This window comes from Bos taurus, chromosome 4 (genome assembly GCF_002263795.3).
Source record: "Bos taurus isolate L1 Dominette 01449 registration number 42190680 breed Hereford chromosome 4, ARS-UCD2.0, whole genome shotgun sequence".
Lineage (NCBI taxonomy): Eukaryota > Metazoa > Chordata > Mammalia > Artiodactyla > Bovidae > Bos > Bos taurus.
Genome location: NC_037331.1, coordinates 38,473,981 through 38,489,639, shown reverse-complemented (window position 1 = coordinate 38,489,639; position 15,659 = coordinate 38,473,981). Strand labels below are relative to the sequence as shown.

Below are 15,659 nucleotides of genomic sequence, written 5' to 3'. Positions count from 1 at the left end.
TACACAATCCAAAGACATAGCTTCATTTTCTTTTTTTAAATTATGTCATATACCAAAATTTCTTACAATTTCTGAAAACATCTATTTCAATATTCTATCTTCCTGATTTTCAAAGTAATCAAAGTAATACTTTTTAGCCTCTGAGACTATTAAAATCATCCTTTGTAAATATCCACCAACAGTTTATTCTAAATAAGAAACAAACATTTACAAAAAGTCAAAACTCTTCTATAGGATTTTAAAAGAAGATATGTATATTATGTGACATCAATATGAAGAAAGGATACTTGGATTTACTTTATGTGTCAATTTTATGTTTGTTCCAGCATAAAATAGATGAAGACATTAATGAATGTGACTTCATGAAAAACAAAAGAGCAAAAGAAATAAGAAAATGAAGATTCTCATGCAAAATCAGTATGTTACTAACTCCTGTGGAGTTAGATCTTGGCTCACAAGTAATATGAGTCAAAATTAAGTCAAATGAAAACATTAGAAATTTCATCTATTACTGTACTGTAAAGTATAAAGTTTAGAATTAGAATTTATATGAAACTTGACTCCATTTTTTACCAGTGATGTGGACTTTCATTAAAAACTCAGCTTGAGTTTCCTCTTCAAAAATTTTTAACAAAGTTACAGTAATAAAATGAGACACTATAATTTACTGGTGTATAATTTACTAGACTGGTAAATTAGGTTCTAATGATTTTAGGTTCTAATTACCTAGCGAAAAATGCATTTTTCACTTATTTATTCAATATCACTTCATTGAAAAGTTAATCAAAGTTATTTTGCTTTTCTATTCCCTGGATAACCTACTCCTAAAGAGATACCTTTCTCCTCTCTATTTTCAGCCTTTTAATAGTTTAACAACAACAAATCTCTCTACTATGAGCAAGGCAAGCAGAACAGGTTGGTGGGGAAGCAAGTTGAAAAGCAATATGAAAAATCCCATTGGGATTATTTCATTAGTTTGTGTTTGCATTTAAATACATATTTTATAAGACTATGCCCCAAACTTAGTCATGATTAGCTTCGGGAGTTGTTATTGTTTGAGACCTTTATTTTCTATTTTAAACATGCATGCAATATTAAAATTTCTTCTACTGTGGTAACACAGCTTTTAGAAAAAGAAATTTTTTTTTTAAATGTGTGAGGTTGCTGTAGCCCAGAGTAGGCTGCTCCAAAATATACCTCAGTAGCATATTGATTATTCTGAATTAAGAGTTATGTGAGAAACAGCCAATGGAAAATAAAGTATAAAAAAATACAACCATTTCTCTCTTACCCTCTAAAAGTAGGAAATACATCTTCCACATGAAGGTATGCACTCCTATCAGCAGAGGTAAGGAATTCAAAGCTAAGCGAGCTGTACAAACATATGTTGTTACTTCGTTAGTCAGCTACCCCAAGCACAAGCTGCCTTGTCTTATCTCTTCACATATTGTTTGTTTGTCTAAAAGTGATATGTAATTGGCCTGCTTTGGACACTGTGAGGGTACCATTTTTATGATTTGGTCTGCTCTGATCTGTCGTGTCTGACTCTGCAGCCCCATGGACTATATCCTGCCAGGCTCCTCTGCCCCTGGGATTCTCCAGCAAGAATACTGGAGCAGCTTCCCATTTCCCACTCCAGGTGATCTTCCCAACTCAGGCATCAAACTCGTGTCCCTGTGTCTCCTGCATTGGCAGGCAGATTCTTTACCACTAGCACCACTCATACATGCAAACTGATTTTAAATTAATCTATTAATCTGTCTTCTGTCAATTTTAGACCAGCCAAAAAAAACTCAAGAAGAACTGGGGAAGAGGGGGATCTCTCTCTCCCTGGACAAAGTTCTGTTACCCTTCCTCGAGAATTTAATGGAAAGTTTGAGAATATCTGGATAATCACTATTGGCAACAAAACAGAAACATGATCATGAAAGTCTGCTAACAAATTAAAAACACTCAAGCTGGCCTCATGTTTGTTCAACATATTAATATAGACCAGACAACAGTGACATGATGACCACAGAGTGTCAACATAAAAATGCTTTGACTCAGAAATTTTATATCCAACCAGTTTGTTCTTCTAAAGTGAATTCGAAAGAAAAATATAATTTTAGAGTAATAAGATAATTACTCTAAAATTATATTTTTCTTGCTGACATACCCAAAAATCAACAGGTGATAACAATTTCTAATAGAAATAAAGTGGATGAAACATGATTTTTTAAAAAATGAGAAACACAACCATACAGCTCAGTATTATCTGATAATTGTTGTCATAAGTTATAAAATTTAATTGCAAACATCAAAAATATTCTCAAAAAAAGAATGCAGCAAAGTAAAAACAAAAAAATATAAAAATCAAACCTGGATCCTAGTAATTTCTAAAAGGACTTAGAATCAATATGGCTAAGTTGTAAAGAAATGAAATTATGTAACTACTTACATATACCATATTGTTCCTATCATACAGCAAAATCATATGTTTAATATTTTTAAAGAAATGACATGATGAAAACATGTACTTTTTAAAATATTAAAAAGGTGAAACAAAACAAATGAATAAAATAAAACAGAAGATGAGATTTATATTATGAGATTAGTCAGGCATGCACTTAAAAATTCCCTTTTAAGCAACAATCTCAGAGTGAATCCAAAAAACAAAAGCTAATTTCTTGTATTCATCCTGTACTTAATTCTTTCGTCTAAACAAACTTTAGTCTTCCCTGTAGCTCCAACAGGAAAGAATCTGCCTGCAATGCAGGAGACCTGGGTTTGATCCCCAGTTCGGGAAAATCCTCTGGAGACGAGAATGGCAATGCGCTCCAGTATTCTTGCCTGGAGAATCCCAAGGACAGAGGAGCCTGGTGGGCTACAATCTGTGGGATCGCAAAGAGTTGGACACAACTGATTAACTAACACTACTACTAAATAAACTTCATTTGTAATTAGTCATAACAGCAAACATTTATATAATGCTTACTTTGAGTTTGGCACTATTGTGGAAACTCAAGTATATTAACTTACTTTATTCTCAAATGAACTTTTGGGCTAGTAATTTTATCCCCACTTTACAGGTGCAAAAAATGCTTGCCCAGAAAGTTAATAAATTTGCCCAATGAAATACTGCTAAAATTTAGGTTTGAAATTTAACTTAACCTAGGCTGTCTGCATCCAGAATCCAGGCAATTATGTATACACTCTGGACACTCAATACATTTTACAGTGTCTTTAATTAAGGGGACTATTAGAAACACACTTTTAAAAATCTCAAGTGGTTCTTTCTCCTTACCATTTACTTATGTGAAAGGCAGGGTACAAGCAGGAAGGGTAGGAACCAGTTAGAAAAGGATAACATGTAAAACCAGAGTTGTGATTGGGCAAAGACTCTGCTTTCTGGGTCACAGCTCATCTTCCTAAGCGATTACGTTGCCCTTAGGAGAATTCCTAGTTAGAACTGTCAGGCTCTGCCCTTATTAGCACATAGGCTGTCCAAGGAATATCACTGCCATAAGCTTCCTCCCCTGTATCTTCCTAAAAACGTACTCCCCTCCCTTCCTTGCAGTGAAGCCTTCTCACTCAATTTGAAGTTTTTCTTTTTCTTTAGGGTATCATTTATTCCTTTACCCAACCCTTTTCTACCTTGAGTTCACAGTAAACTAGGAGGGCGGTATCTTTACATCATAGGGTGAGGCAGATCAGAGAGCGAGAGACAGGTAAAACACAGTAAGTTGTGGTAAGAACTGGAGGGTCTACAATGCACATTGCTCTTTCTTTACCAGTTTGGTGTCCTTGTAAAAATATTTGTGTGCACTAATACTACATAGTTTTAATTTTTTATAAATGCATGTATTACTTGGAAGTTATTGATACCAACTGGAAAGGCAGAATTATTTGTTAAAAGAGGAGGACACCTCCGTGGTTACAGGCTCTCCTGCAATTATTCACATAGTGAGGCCCGATGACAATATACTGCTCATGGAAATTAGGTTTCTTCTTTTGCATAAATCAGAGTTTACCATAGACTCTTAAATAACATATAAATGAGAGCATCAAGTTTGCTCCCTTTTTTTTTTCCCAAAAATAAGATACATAAGCTAGATTAAAAACATGGTATTCCAAGAGTTGTTCACATCCTTTTACTTACAGCCCTCATAGATGTCAGTGGGAATATGAACGGCTGCGTGCTGATAGGATATTTGTCGCCCAAAATTAGCATCATCGATAAAAACAGGTTTTATCCTCTGGCTGCCTGGTTCACTATCATTCTTTTCTGGCTATAAAGAAAAGACAGACAATAAAGAGAATATTACAATGTATCCTAACACAGATAGTTTCACATTCACTTCTTCATTTGCCAAATGCATATTCTTGTAAGAATATTTTAAAATATTCCCACGATAATATCAGACACCACAAATTTCCATTCAGCCACTAACATTCACATTGTATCTTCATGATAGGATTCACATTATAACCTAACTTCTCTCCTAATTTCCTCAACATTGGAGTCACCCAGGAACATCCTGAGAGGACCAGAGCTTTCCCATGCACAGCACTTATTAAAATATACATTTAAAGAATAGAATACAACCAAAGTAAAAGTTTCCCCTTGAAATAAATTCACCACTTATGCTACAACTTTATATAATTTCTTGGTTTGACAACTAATCTTACACATGAACACAAAAAATAATAGCAATGAAGGATTATTTTGTCATATTCCCTTGATTTTTGCATGTTTTCCATGTGTATCAATTTTTGCTTTAAAAAAGGAAAGTACAAATGCTCAGAAAGAAGAGATCTATTGTAACTCTAAGTACAATTGAATCCTAACTTCAACCAAGTTGTCTCCTGAGGTAGGAGCAAAGATTCAATCAATATTGATTCAAGAAAATCCCACAGAGTTTAAGGTTGAAGATTAATTTTCTGCCTATTTGAACTATGTTTCTGATTATTAAATTACCCTGGCAAGGTAATTCAGTTTCTCCTCTGGCAAGTAACTAACAATCTCACTCATTTATCCAAAATGCGTATCTGTAAATGTATTCCACTTTCCTAAGGAAATTTCCACAAAACAAAACTGAAAAAAGAACCACAACATTTGACTATTTTACAGCACACTGCAGTAATACAACTGATAAACAAGAGAAAGAACTTAAGTGGACAGTCTCATAAGGGTGGCAGGATGTGGCAAAAACAAACTTTACAAAGAAGCAATAGTGTCCAGCTTTCTAGATGGCTCTGAGAATTTGGACAACCAGATAACCCATTAGTATCCCAAGAACACACACACACACATATACACACTTCCTTGTTTCCCTAGGGAAGTTGCAACATGGGAAAGATTATTTAGACACAAATATTAGCAAAAGGGCTTTAAAAAAATCAATGATTTCTAAAGCTGCAAGTCCAACTCATTATTATGTAATGAAATCAATTTAACAGGTCATGACCAAATTATTTTTCAAATGAAACAATGTTGAAGAAGACATGAAAATATACTCTCTATAATAAGGAGAAGGACTATATTTGGCAACTGTGGTTTAGTTAGATATGACTCTCTGTGTATGTGTGCACATCTGGTTATATGTCATTCGGACTGTAAAATTTGTCATCGATAAGCAGAGTTAAAGAAGGATCATTATCTTTAATCCATGTGAAAGCAACAAAGATATAATTGCCCCTCTAGTAACAAACTGAATATACAAAATAATGAAACAGCAGTGCTGAAAGTCTAAAATTTGACAAAAAGCCTACATGCAGAAATTACTAACTCATATTATTTTCTAAAGCAAAGGTTAGGTGTGTGCAGTGTTAAGGATAAGAAAAAGAAAGAATGATAAGGCAAAGAAGCACCACAGAACAAAACACTTAACCTAACACATCTACCATGATTCCAACTGTTAATAAAGGAAAGAATAAAAATAATAACTGGGACTTGGTCCTGGATTCAGTCATGAATTTTCTTATAATTTAAAATTCATCCTCTATTCTATGATTATCTATGGGCACAATTGACTTGAATAAGAGGAGGGAAAATTAAAATAAACTACTTCCATTAATAATATGAATGTAAAGCAGGTCTCACCAAATAAATGATGTCATTATGCTTCTCCACTGCAAACATTCTAAATTAGTAAAAAGCCTCAATATTTATTTTAAAGCAGAGGCTTCTAACAGTTTAGTCCTTGAAGAAGCAATATCACCAACCACTGAAGCATTTTAGAATGCAAGTCAGAGGTTCCACCCTAGGCCCAGTCAATCAGAAATGTCAGGAAAATGTCAGTCGCTCAATCGTGCCTGACTCTTTGCGACCCCATGGACTGCAGCCCACAAGGCTCCTCTGTCCATGAGATTTTCCAGGCAAGGATACTGGAGTGGGTTGCCATTTCCTTCTCCAGGGGATCTTCCCAACCCAGGGATCGAGCCCAGGTCTCCTGCACTGCAGGCAGATTCCTTACTGACTGAGCTACAAGGGAAGCCCCAATGTCAGGAAGGGGACCAGCAATTCAGTAATTCAACAAACCCTCCAGGTGATCGTGATACACATTAAAACTGCAAGTTCACTCCTTTAAAATATCAATAGTTTAAATTAGACACACAATTTTTTTCATTAAAAAATTAGAATTGACTAGTAATAAGCATATTAACGGATGTCTCAATTTTTCTACCCTCCACAGGGCAGAAACACTGTTTTATTATTACTGAATAACAGATGCATGCACATAGCAATATGGCCAGTAATATTTGTCAAAGGATATTTGAAAAGAAAACAGTCCCTGCAGATTCTATCAGGGTTGGCTGCAACTTAAAATAAGTTGAGGTAGTAATACTCTTCTGCTCTTCCATTAAGGAAATAACAAAGCACATTGGCACATCAAAACTCTGAGATAAGCTCCACTAAAGAAAATAATATTTACCCTCAGTGTTCTCAAGCTCATGTGATGCTGATTGTTTGTTTTTTTCATATAAAACCTATTACAAACCACATACTTATAGAAAACCATGAAAAGGCTTGGTACTCTTGCCTGGAAAATCCCATGGACGGAGGGGCCTGGTAGGCTGCAGTCCATGGGGTTGCGAAGAGTGGGACACGATTGAGCGACTTCACTTTCACTTTTCACTTTCATGCATTGGAGAAGGAAATGGCAACCCACTCCAGTGTTCTTGCCTGGAGAATCCCAGGGACGGGGGAGCCTGGTGAGCTGCTGTCTATGGGGTCGCACAGAGTCAGACATGACGGAAGCGACTTAGCAGCAGCAGCAGCAGTGAAAGGGTTAAATGAATGGGTTCTTGTGTACCAAAACAAGTTTTTCAAAAACCAAAGACTATAGACTTATATAAAATTCTACAATGTCTATATGTGTATATTTTAAAACTTCCACCTCCAAATACATCCTTTTCTTTTTTACAACTACTTAGTAGATATTATTTACAATAGGGCCTTGCCACTTTCTCAATATAGATATTTTTGATTCTTGAAATTTTTTGTCACTGTTATCAAATAAAATTTTGGATACATAATGTGTCTCTAGGCATATTATCACCTAATGAAAATAATAATCATAGATGTATGATATTTACAGTAGACTTTCATAGAGACACCAAGACTAAAAGGCTGCTCTATGCTGACATGTTGTTATCAGCTCTATGGATTAAAGATAAGACTGGCTCTGTAACCACTATTCACCACTGGAATCTAAGCATTAAGGCTGGTTACCAGTTCTGACTGATATACAGGAAAGCCTCCCTTTCAGTAAATCACTTGCATCAATAAGCAGTGGGGATTCATCAGGGCAGCTGCAGCTGCCCATGCCCAGTTAATGAATAATGAATAGACAGAAAAAGATGCTGAGCCTTCAGCCAGTTATAATTTTTCTGGTCAGGGTGTTAGGTCACGCTGAACTGTAAACAATGAATTCAGTTATGATGCAATATGAACACCGTCCAGTCTCCTGAGTTAATTGGTTTAAGCTGCTGTTTTTCTCCTTGAGGACGCTATGAGTCAAAGATGCACTGAGTAAATGAATAGAACTGAACTGGAAATATGAACTGGATGACACTGAATATATGACACTAAAATGATACTAAGGATTTTGATATAATATTTGTACATATGCTCTATTGAATCCCAACAACAAGAAAACAAAACAAAAAAAATTATAAAGTAATGAATAGCATATTATCCCCAGAAAAAAAAGATGAGTTCAGCTAATCATGTCTGATGAACAAATAAAAGTTTTCTTCTAAATTCAGAAGATTTCTCCAGGTCGTCAAGTAGTTAAAATTTTTAACTTCTTAGATTTACTCTATGGAAAAAGTATAAAATGGATTCCTCAGAGGCAATTTACTCAATATATTAAGAAAAGAATGTTTCACAGTTAACATAAAAGATACAATACCATTAGTGGTCAGAAGAAACTTGAATGAATAATTCTATTTCTTAAAATTAGATGCACTGTTAAGTCTCCATGTGTTCTTCTACTACAATTATGATAAATAAAATAAAAAGAAGAAACAGTCTGGAATAACCTGACTTTGGTGGCAGGGAAAACAGTAAGCAACTGAAACTGTACAATAACACAGGGGAAAAGTTTAAAAACACATAGGGGATATTAAAGCAAAAAATACATACCTTTTATAAATATGATGAAATGATTCAAAGATAAATACAAATATGAAACATAACATTGAACTCAACTGTCAAAAAGGGATAGTGATCACTGTAGTAACTTGCATATTAAAATTTAAAAGCAAAAATAGGCATTTTCAAATAAAATATAAAGAGGATGAGATGGCTGGATGGCATCACTGACTCGATGGACGTGAGTCTGGGTGAACTCCGGGAGTTGGTGATGGACAGGGAGGCCTGGTGTGCTGCGATTCATGGGGTCGCAAAGAGTCGGACGTGACTGTGCGACTGATCTGATCTGATACTGAGGTTGCTGATGAAAATTACAATGATAATGTTTTGTGCTTAGTCGCTCAGTCATGTCCGACTCTTTATGACCCCAGGACTGTAGCCCATTAGGCTCCTCTGTCCAAGGGAATTCTCCTGGCAAGAATACTGGAGTGGGTTGCCAAGCCCCCCTCCAGGGGATCTTCCCAATCCAAGGATCAAGCCCAGGTCTCCCGCAATGCAGGTGGATTCTTTACCATCTGAGCCGCTAGGGAAGCCGATAACATTAAGTAGGAATACAGGATCTGAGGATATTCTCAAAATGAAACTGATGAATTTTTATTGATAGTTTGCACGCTGGATGAATGCTCGTGACTCACCCATCCAGGACCTAGCCCACAGTGAGCATGAAAGCCATCACAACCATGGTACAGGAAAGTGTTATGAAAAGAGCTGGAAGCTGATGTAAACTCCGTGAGCAGTATAAATTTGCAAATTATTAGCATTACAAAGGAATGTAATACTCTAAAACATATACATATCTATTCTATATATAAATATGTAACCTAAATTTTAGGGAGTGACAGAGAGCGTATTTTCTCTACTAAGGGACTGTGAAATGGTTTCTTACATATGAAAAGCACTGTGTGATTTCAAATAGTCTGAAACTCCCACTGGAAAGCACATAGTGGTATATATGCATTGCATTATGAAAGATTTAAATGAGGCCCATCTATTTCTTAAAAAATTAAAAGCAAATTTTTATATTGTGAAGATTATGACAGACAAACATACTTAAAAAAAAAGTACTTTCAGGGCAAAATAAGTTTAAAAAAAATTGGTAGGGTAGACCAGATGTTATCCTTGACATCGGAGGCCAAGACTAACACCTTACAACTAATGTACACAGAGCCCAGACTCCAGGAAACCAAAACCCTACCATATTTATAAAGAAATGAAAACCTCTCAATGGCTCACAGACTCCAAACGACCTACTTCTGGCCTGACTCTTTATCCACGTCCCCTGCCCTGTCCTCCTTGATCATCGTGTTCTTGCTGCCCTGGCCTGTTTTCCTGTTCCTCACACACTTCATGCTCCTCCTGGTTTAAGGTCCATGTGCTTGTTGTTCCCATTGCCTGGTATGCTGTTTCCTGGTCTTTTTTAATAGTATCAGATTATTCTTCGGATCTCAGCTGAAAAGTACTCTCTTGGAGATTTTCCCATCTAAATTACTGCCCATAGAATCATGGAAATATTACATCACATTTATCACCTTAAGAGCAATGCAGATGTGACTGACTTTACGGAATTTCACAGTAAGTTTTGTCAAAGATTCATTAACGCAAAATTTAAGTCATATTCTAAGATATAACCTCAGGCTATGTCTTAACATGGACAGAATTTGGATAGATGGATAGATGGCAGGACAACCCTTTCAAGATAAAGAGAATAAATTAACAGCTGTGTATAAAATGTCAAAAAAAGGATAAAGAGTGGTTACATAACTGCTTTGGTGCAGTTGCCTCTATTTCCATTCTGTCCTACATAGATTGTACCAAATTTGACTTTAGAAGCAATAATTTTACCACATTTTATTTTCAGATATCTTTTAAAAATCAAATTTGCAACAAAGCTCATTCAATGATCAGAATTCTCTGAATTAAAATCAGAAATTTGTCATCAACAAATTAATATTCGAAATGGTATTTAAGGACTCATGGATGTGTAAGAATGTTCAGTTCAGTTTGGTTCAGTCGCTCAGTCATGTCCAACTCTTTCCGACCTCATGGACTTCAGCACGCCAGGCTTCCCTGTCCATCACCAACTCCCAGAGCTTACTCAAACTCAAGTCCTTTGATTCAATGATGCCATCCAACCATCTCACCCTCTGTCATCCCCTTCTCTTCCTGCCTTCAATCTTTTCCAGCATCAGGGTCTTTTCAAATGAGTCAGCTCTCCGCATCAGGTGGCCAAAGTATTGGAGTTTCAGCTTCAGCATCAGTCCTTCCAATGAATATTCAGGACTGATCTCCTTTAGGATGGACTGGTTGGATCTCCTTGCAGTCCAAGGGACTCTCAAGAGTCTTCTCCAACACCACAGCTCAAAAGCATCAATTCTTTGACGCTTAGCTTTGTTTATAGTCCAACTCTCACATCCATACATGACTACTGGAGAAACCATAGCTTTGACTGGATGGTGGACTTTTATTGGCAGTGTGTCTGCTTTTTAATATGCTGTCTAGGTTGGTCACAGATTTTCTTCCAAGGAGCAAGCACCTCTTAAGAATGTTACCAGCCATTTTATCTGTCCCATGTTTGCTGTCTCACTACACTAAAATATAGTCACCACGAGGGCAAGAGAACTCATTGACATTGTTCAGTTGTGGCCCTAGCACCTGGCAAATTGTTTAGAATTGTATCTGCTTGCCCTATTTATACTATTTGTTCAGTGAATAAATCAACTTGAATCTATATTTCTTACTCCCCAAATTCATGATTTTTCTACTTCCATCTGAAGAAAGAACAAACACTGGAAGCAGCCCAGTAAATTTACAGACAGCACCTAAGTCAGGAATTCAGCTTCTCATTCTCATTCCAATTCTTTGTGTTCTTGCTATGGCTCCTCAGGGTTTTTTGTTGGTGCTTTTTTGTTTGTTTCTCTTTTTAAAGAAACAGGGGAAAATAAGATTTGTAAGGCTACTTCTGGCTCTGAAAATTATAATTCTGAAATCTATGAACTTTAACTTAAAGTGAATTGTTTCCAACCTTTCTTTTCCTAAATGTCATGTAACTACAAAAACATGTAAATGATGGAAGGTGGGTATAAATAAGCATTTACCAAAGGAGTCTCTTGGTTTCCAAACCCCTTGGCCCTGAGAATTTTCATTTTATTTTATGATAATGCATTCACAACATAGTATAGATATCAATCAGTCAAAGAGACATTGTGTAGGTGAACATAGCTTAGAATATTAGCTGGGCTTTTCACTTCAATTTCACAAGTAGAATTACTTCAATTACTTCTCTCAAGTGACAACCAAGACTTTTTCTCTGTGAAGAACTTAAAATAAAACTTAATATACCATGTGTCCATGGTCCCCAAAAGAATTCATAGGAAGGGTGGAAAAAAACATTTGAACTTACAGTTACACCCATTTTGAGTAAATAAGAAAAATTAAATGTTATTAATATTTACTAAATGGAGTGGCATTAGCACTCCATCTACTCTGGCCTTACTAAATGTATGTGAGTTGGTCTCAAGTCATCACTCACCCTCCAGGTACAACAGGAGAAAGGAGAGCTTACTTCCTACAAAGTCACTTTCAGTGCACACTTTATGTGTTAATCACATCACAACAAACTGTGGAAAATTCTTCAAGAGATGGGAATACCAGACCACATGATCTGCCTCTTGAGAAATCTGTATGAAGGTCAGGAAGCAACAGTTAATACTGGACATGGAACAACAGACTGGTTCCAAATAGGAAAAGGAGTATGTCAAGGCTGTATATTGTCACCCTGCTTGTTTAACTTATATGCAGAGTACATCATGAGAAACACTGGGCAGGATGAAGCACAAGCTGGAATTAAGATGCTGGGAGAAATATCAATAACCTCAGATATACAGATGATATCACCTTTATGGCAGAAAGCAAAGAAGAACTAAAGAGCCTCTTGATGAAAGTGGAGAGTGAAAAAGTTGGCTTAAAGCTCAACGTTCAGAAAACGAAGATCATGGCATCTGGTCTCATCACTTCATGGCAAATAGATGGGGAAACAGTAGAAAAGGTGACAGATTTTATTTTGGGGGGTTAAAATCACTGCAGATGGTGACTGTAGCCATGAAATTAAAAGATGCTTACTCCTTGGAAGAAAAGTTATGACTAACCTAGACAGCATAATTAAAAGCAGAGATATTACTTTGCCAACAAAGGTCCATCTAGTCAAGGCTATAGGAGAAGGCAATGGCAACCCACTCCAGTACTCTTGCCTGGAAAATCGCCTGGATGGAGGAGCCTGGTAGGCTACAGTCCATGGGGTCTCAAAGACTTGGACACGACAGAGCGACTTCACTTTTGCTTTCCACTTTCATGCATTGGAGAAGGAAATGACAACCCACTCCAGTTTTCTTGCCTGGAGAATCCCAGGGACAGGGGAGCCTGGTGGGCTGCCGTCTATGGGGTCACACAGAGTCGGACACGACTGAAGTGACTTAGCAACAGCAGCAGCAGTCAAGGATATGGTTTTCCCAGTAGTCATTTATGGATGTGAGAGTTGGACTACAAAGAAAGCTGAGCACCGAAGAAATGATGCTTTTGAACTGTGGCATTGGAGAAGACTCTTGAGAGTCCCTTGGACGGCAAGGAGATCCAACCAGTCCATCCTAAAGGAGATCAGTCCTGAATATTCATTGAAGCACTATGTTGAAGCTGAAACTCCAATACTTTGGCCACCTGATGCAAAGAACTGACTCATTTGAAAAGACCCTGATGCTGGGAAAGATTGAAGGCAGGAGGAAAAGGGGACGACAGAGGATGAGATGGTTGGACAGCATCATCAAATCAATGGACATGAGTTTGAGTAAGCTCCGGGAGTTGGTCATGGACAGGGAGGCCTGGCGTGCTGCAGTCCGTGGGGTAGCAACGAGTCGGACATGACTGAGTGACTGAATTGAACTGATGTGTAAATTTACTTACTATTTTCTTAGCTACAACCTACTCCATATGTGCTACCAGCTGTAATTAATAATGACTGAAGTTGAAATTCTAGTAATGGAAGTTGCACTGAACAAAAAGGGAATGACAGAGATGATGCTTCCATTGCCAGCACTAGCTCTTCTTACCAGATAGAAAAGTGATTCAATTAATTCAACCAGTAAACTAGTCAAAAAAGCTAACATTATCAAGAAGATTATTATAAATATGGGTTTAGATTTCTTAGTACTATATTGGTAACAAATCCCTGTGTTCATATGGCCTGCTGAGGTATTTCCAGTGGTAATACAAAGTCATCATAATCAAAGGCATTTAGCAAGTAAGTATCTAGATAAAACTTTTTGCTTTTTTCTGGCAATTCTTATTGTGAAATGCCACTTAAACCAACACTTCATAAAACTTCAGTTATCTTAAAAATTTGGAAATCGCTTGGGAGGTTTCTCAGCATATCATTTCAGGTGTGTTTGTGTGTGTGTGTTTACATATAATTTATAAGTAAATAGGTGATCTTTTTAAACTGATATGTATATGCAAGCAAGAAAAGGTTGAAGATCTCATTCAAAGCAATCCGGTCCCCATAATTATTTACCCAGTGTTGTAGGTAGGGTGAATAGATAATGCCTACATAATACCACCAAATTTTCCAAACTTAATTCAGTGAGTTCTAAGTAAATACACCATACACTACCTTCTGTAAAGGAAGAATATGACATGTGGAATCTGAAAGAGAATTATGCATGCCACCACTCCAAAGCAGCTTAGGACCAATGTTTTAACTATCCTTGCAAAACCAGCACATACACAAGTGTACAAAGCATTACAAAAATATTAAACCAGACTCAATTTTTGGAAGAAGGCACCAAAAACACACGGCACTATTCCTACAAGAAACAGAATCTGAAATAATCTTCCTTATTATCAGTCTTAACAGTTCCCCCTCCCAGGAATTCTAATAAGGCTATATTTCACACAAAGGTGCATGCATTCATTTTAAGGTGTTCATGGAAAATACCACTGGGAATGATGGATCAGATCAGTGAAGATTTCTGATTTAAAGTCTAACCATCTTTTTTAATCACAGATTTTATTTTGCCTACTTGCAAGTCACTGTTAATAACAGTCAAGGATGAAGCTGGCTGGATAAATACAAGCCATATACATCAAAATTAAATATGGAAAGAATGATGGATAGGTATAATAAATTAAAATTTTAAATCAAAACCATCTTCAAAAATTTTAATTGAAAATCTTGATTTATAACAGCTCCATCACAGGGTCCTTCCTGTGCACCGCGGATGCCCATGGCATATGCAGGGCAGCACAGCACAGTGACACGTGGCTCCTGCTGTGCATCACTCTGACTGCACTTCATTCAATTCTCTGCTCTTCCAAATACACATATGTGATAGGGGACAAGTCACTTCAGCTCACTAAATTTCACTTGGTTTTTCTGAAAATTATTTAAATAATAGTATGTGCCACAAAAGATGAGTGTGAATGATAACATTACCTACAAAGCATTCATTTCCTAGTTTAGAGTAAGTATGCGCATGCATGTTGTCACTTCAGTCATGCCCACTCTGCAACCCTATGGACTGTAGACCACCAGGCTGTTCTGTCCATGGGATTGTCCAGACAAGAATACTAGAGAGAGGTGCCATGCCTTCCCCCAGGGGATCTTCCCAACCCAGGGATGAAACTCAGTTTCTTATGCGTCTTGCACTGGCAGGCGGATTCTTTACCACTAGCACCACTTGGGAAGTCCATTAAGCTAACACATGTTTGAGTGACTATTATTTTATATATATTATATAATACAATTATAACTATTATTATAATCTAATCCAAACAAACAGCATTGAAAATATTCAAACCATTTGTTTTGGATTCACACAGAAAAAAGGCAACTCTGATTATACCATTTATTTTACTAAAGCAATTAATATTCTATCTCTATACTATCTCCTATGAGGACTCAACAATAATCATTAGCAGAGCCTCAAATAAAGGCCACATACTATCAGATAATTTTAAAAAAAGAGAGAGA

At 36.6% G+C, this 15,659-nt stretch overlaps 1 protein-coding gene across 13 annotated transcripts in view; it reads right to left on the bottom strand.

Moving 5' to 3' along the window:
* The window catches only part of CACNA2D1 (calcium voltage-gated channel auxiliary subunit alpha2delta 1), a 519,970-nt gene that overhangs the window by 183,538 nt on the left and 320,773 nt on the right, over positions 1-15,659 (bottom strand). For all 13 annotated transcript variants that reach the window (XM_024990478.2, XM_024990480.2, XM_024990485.2 and 10 more), the window contains exon 6: positions 4,142-4,271. In XM_024990478.2, the coding sequence (XP_024846246.1) occupies positions 4,142-4,271 (130 nt within the window). The remainder of the gene's footprint in view (positions 1-4,141; positions 4,272-15,659) is intronic.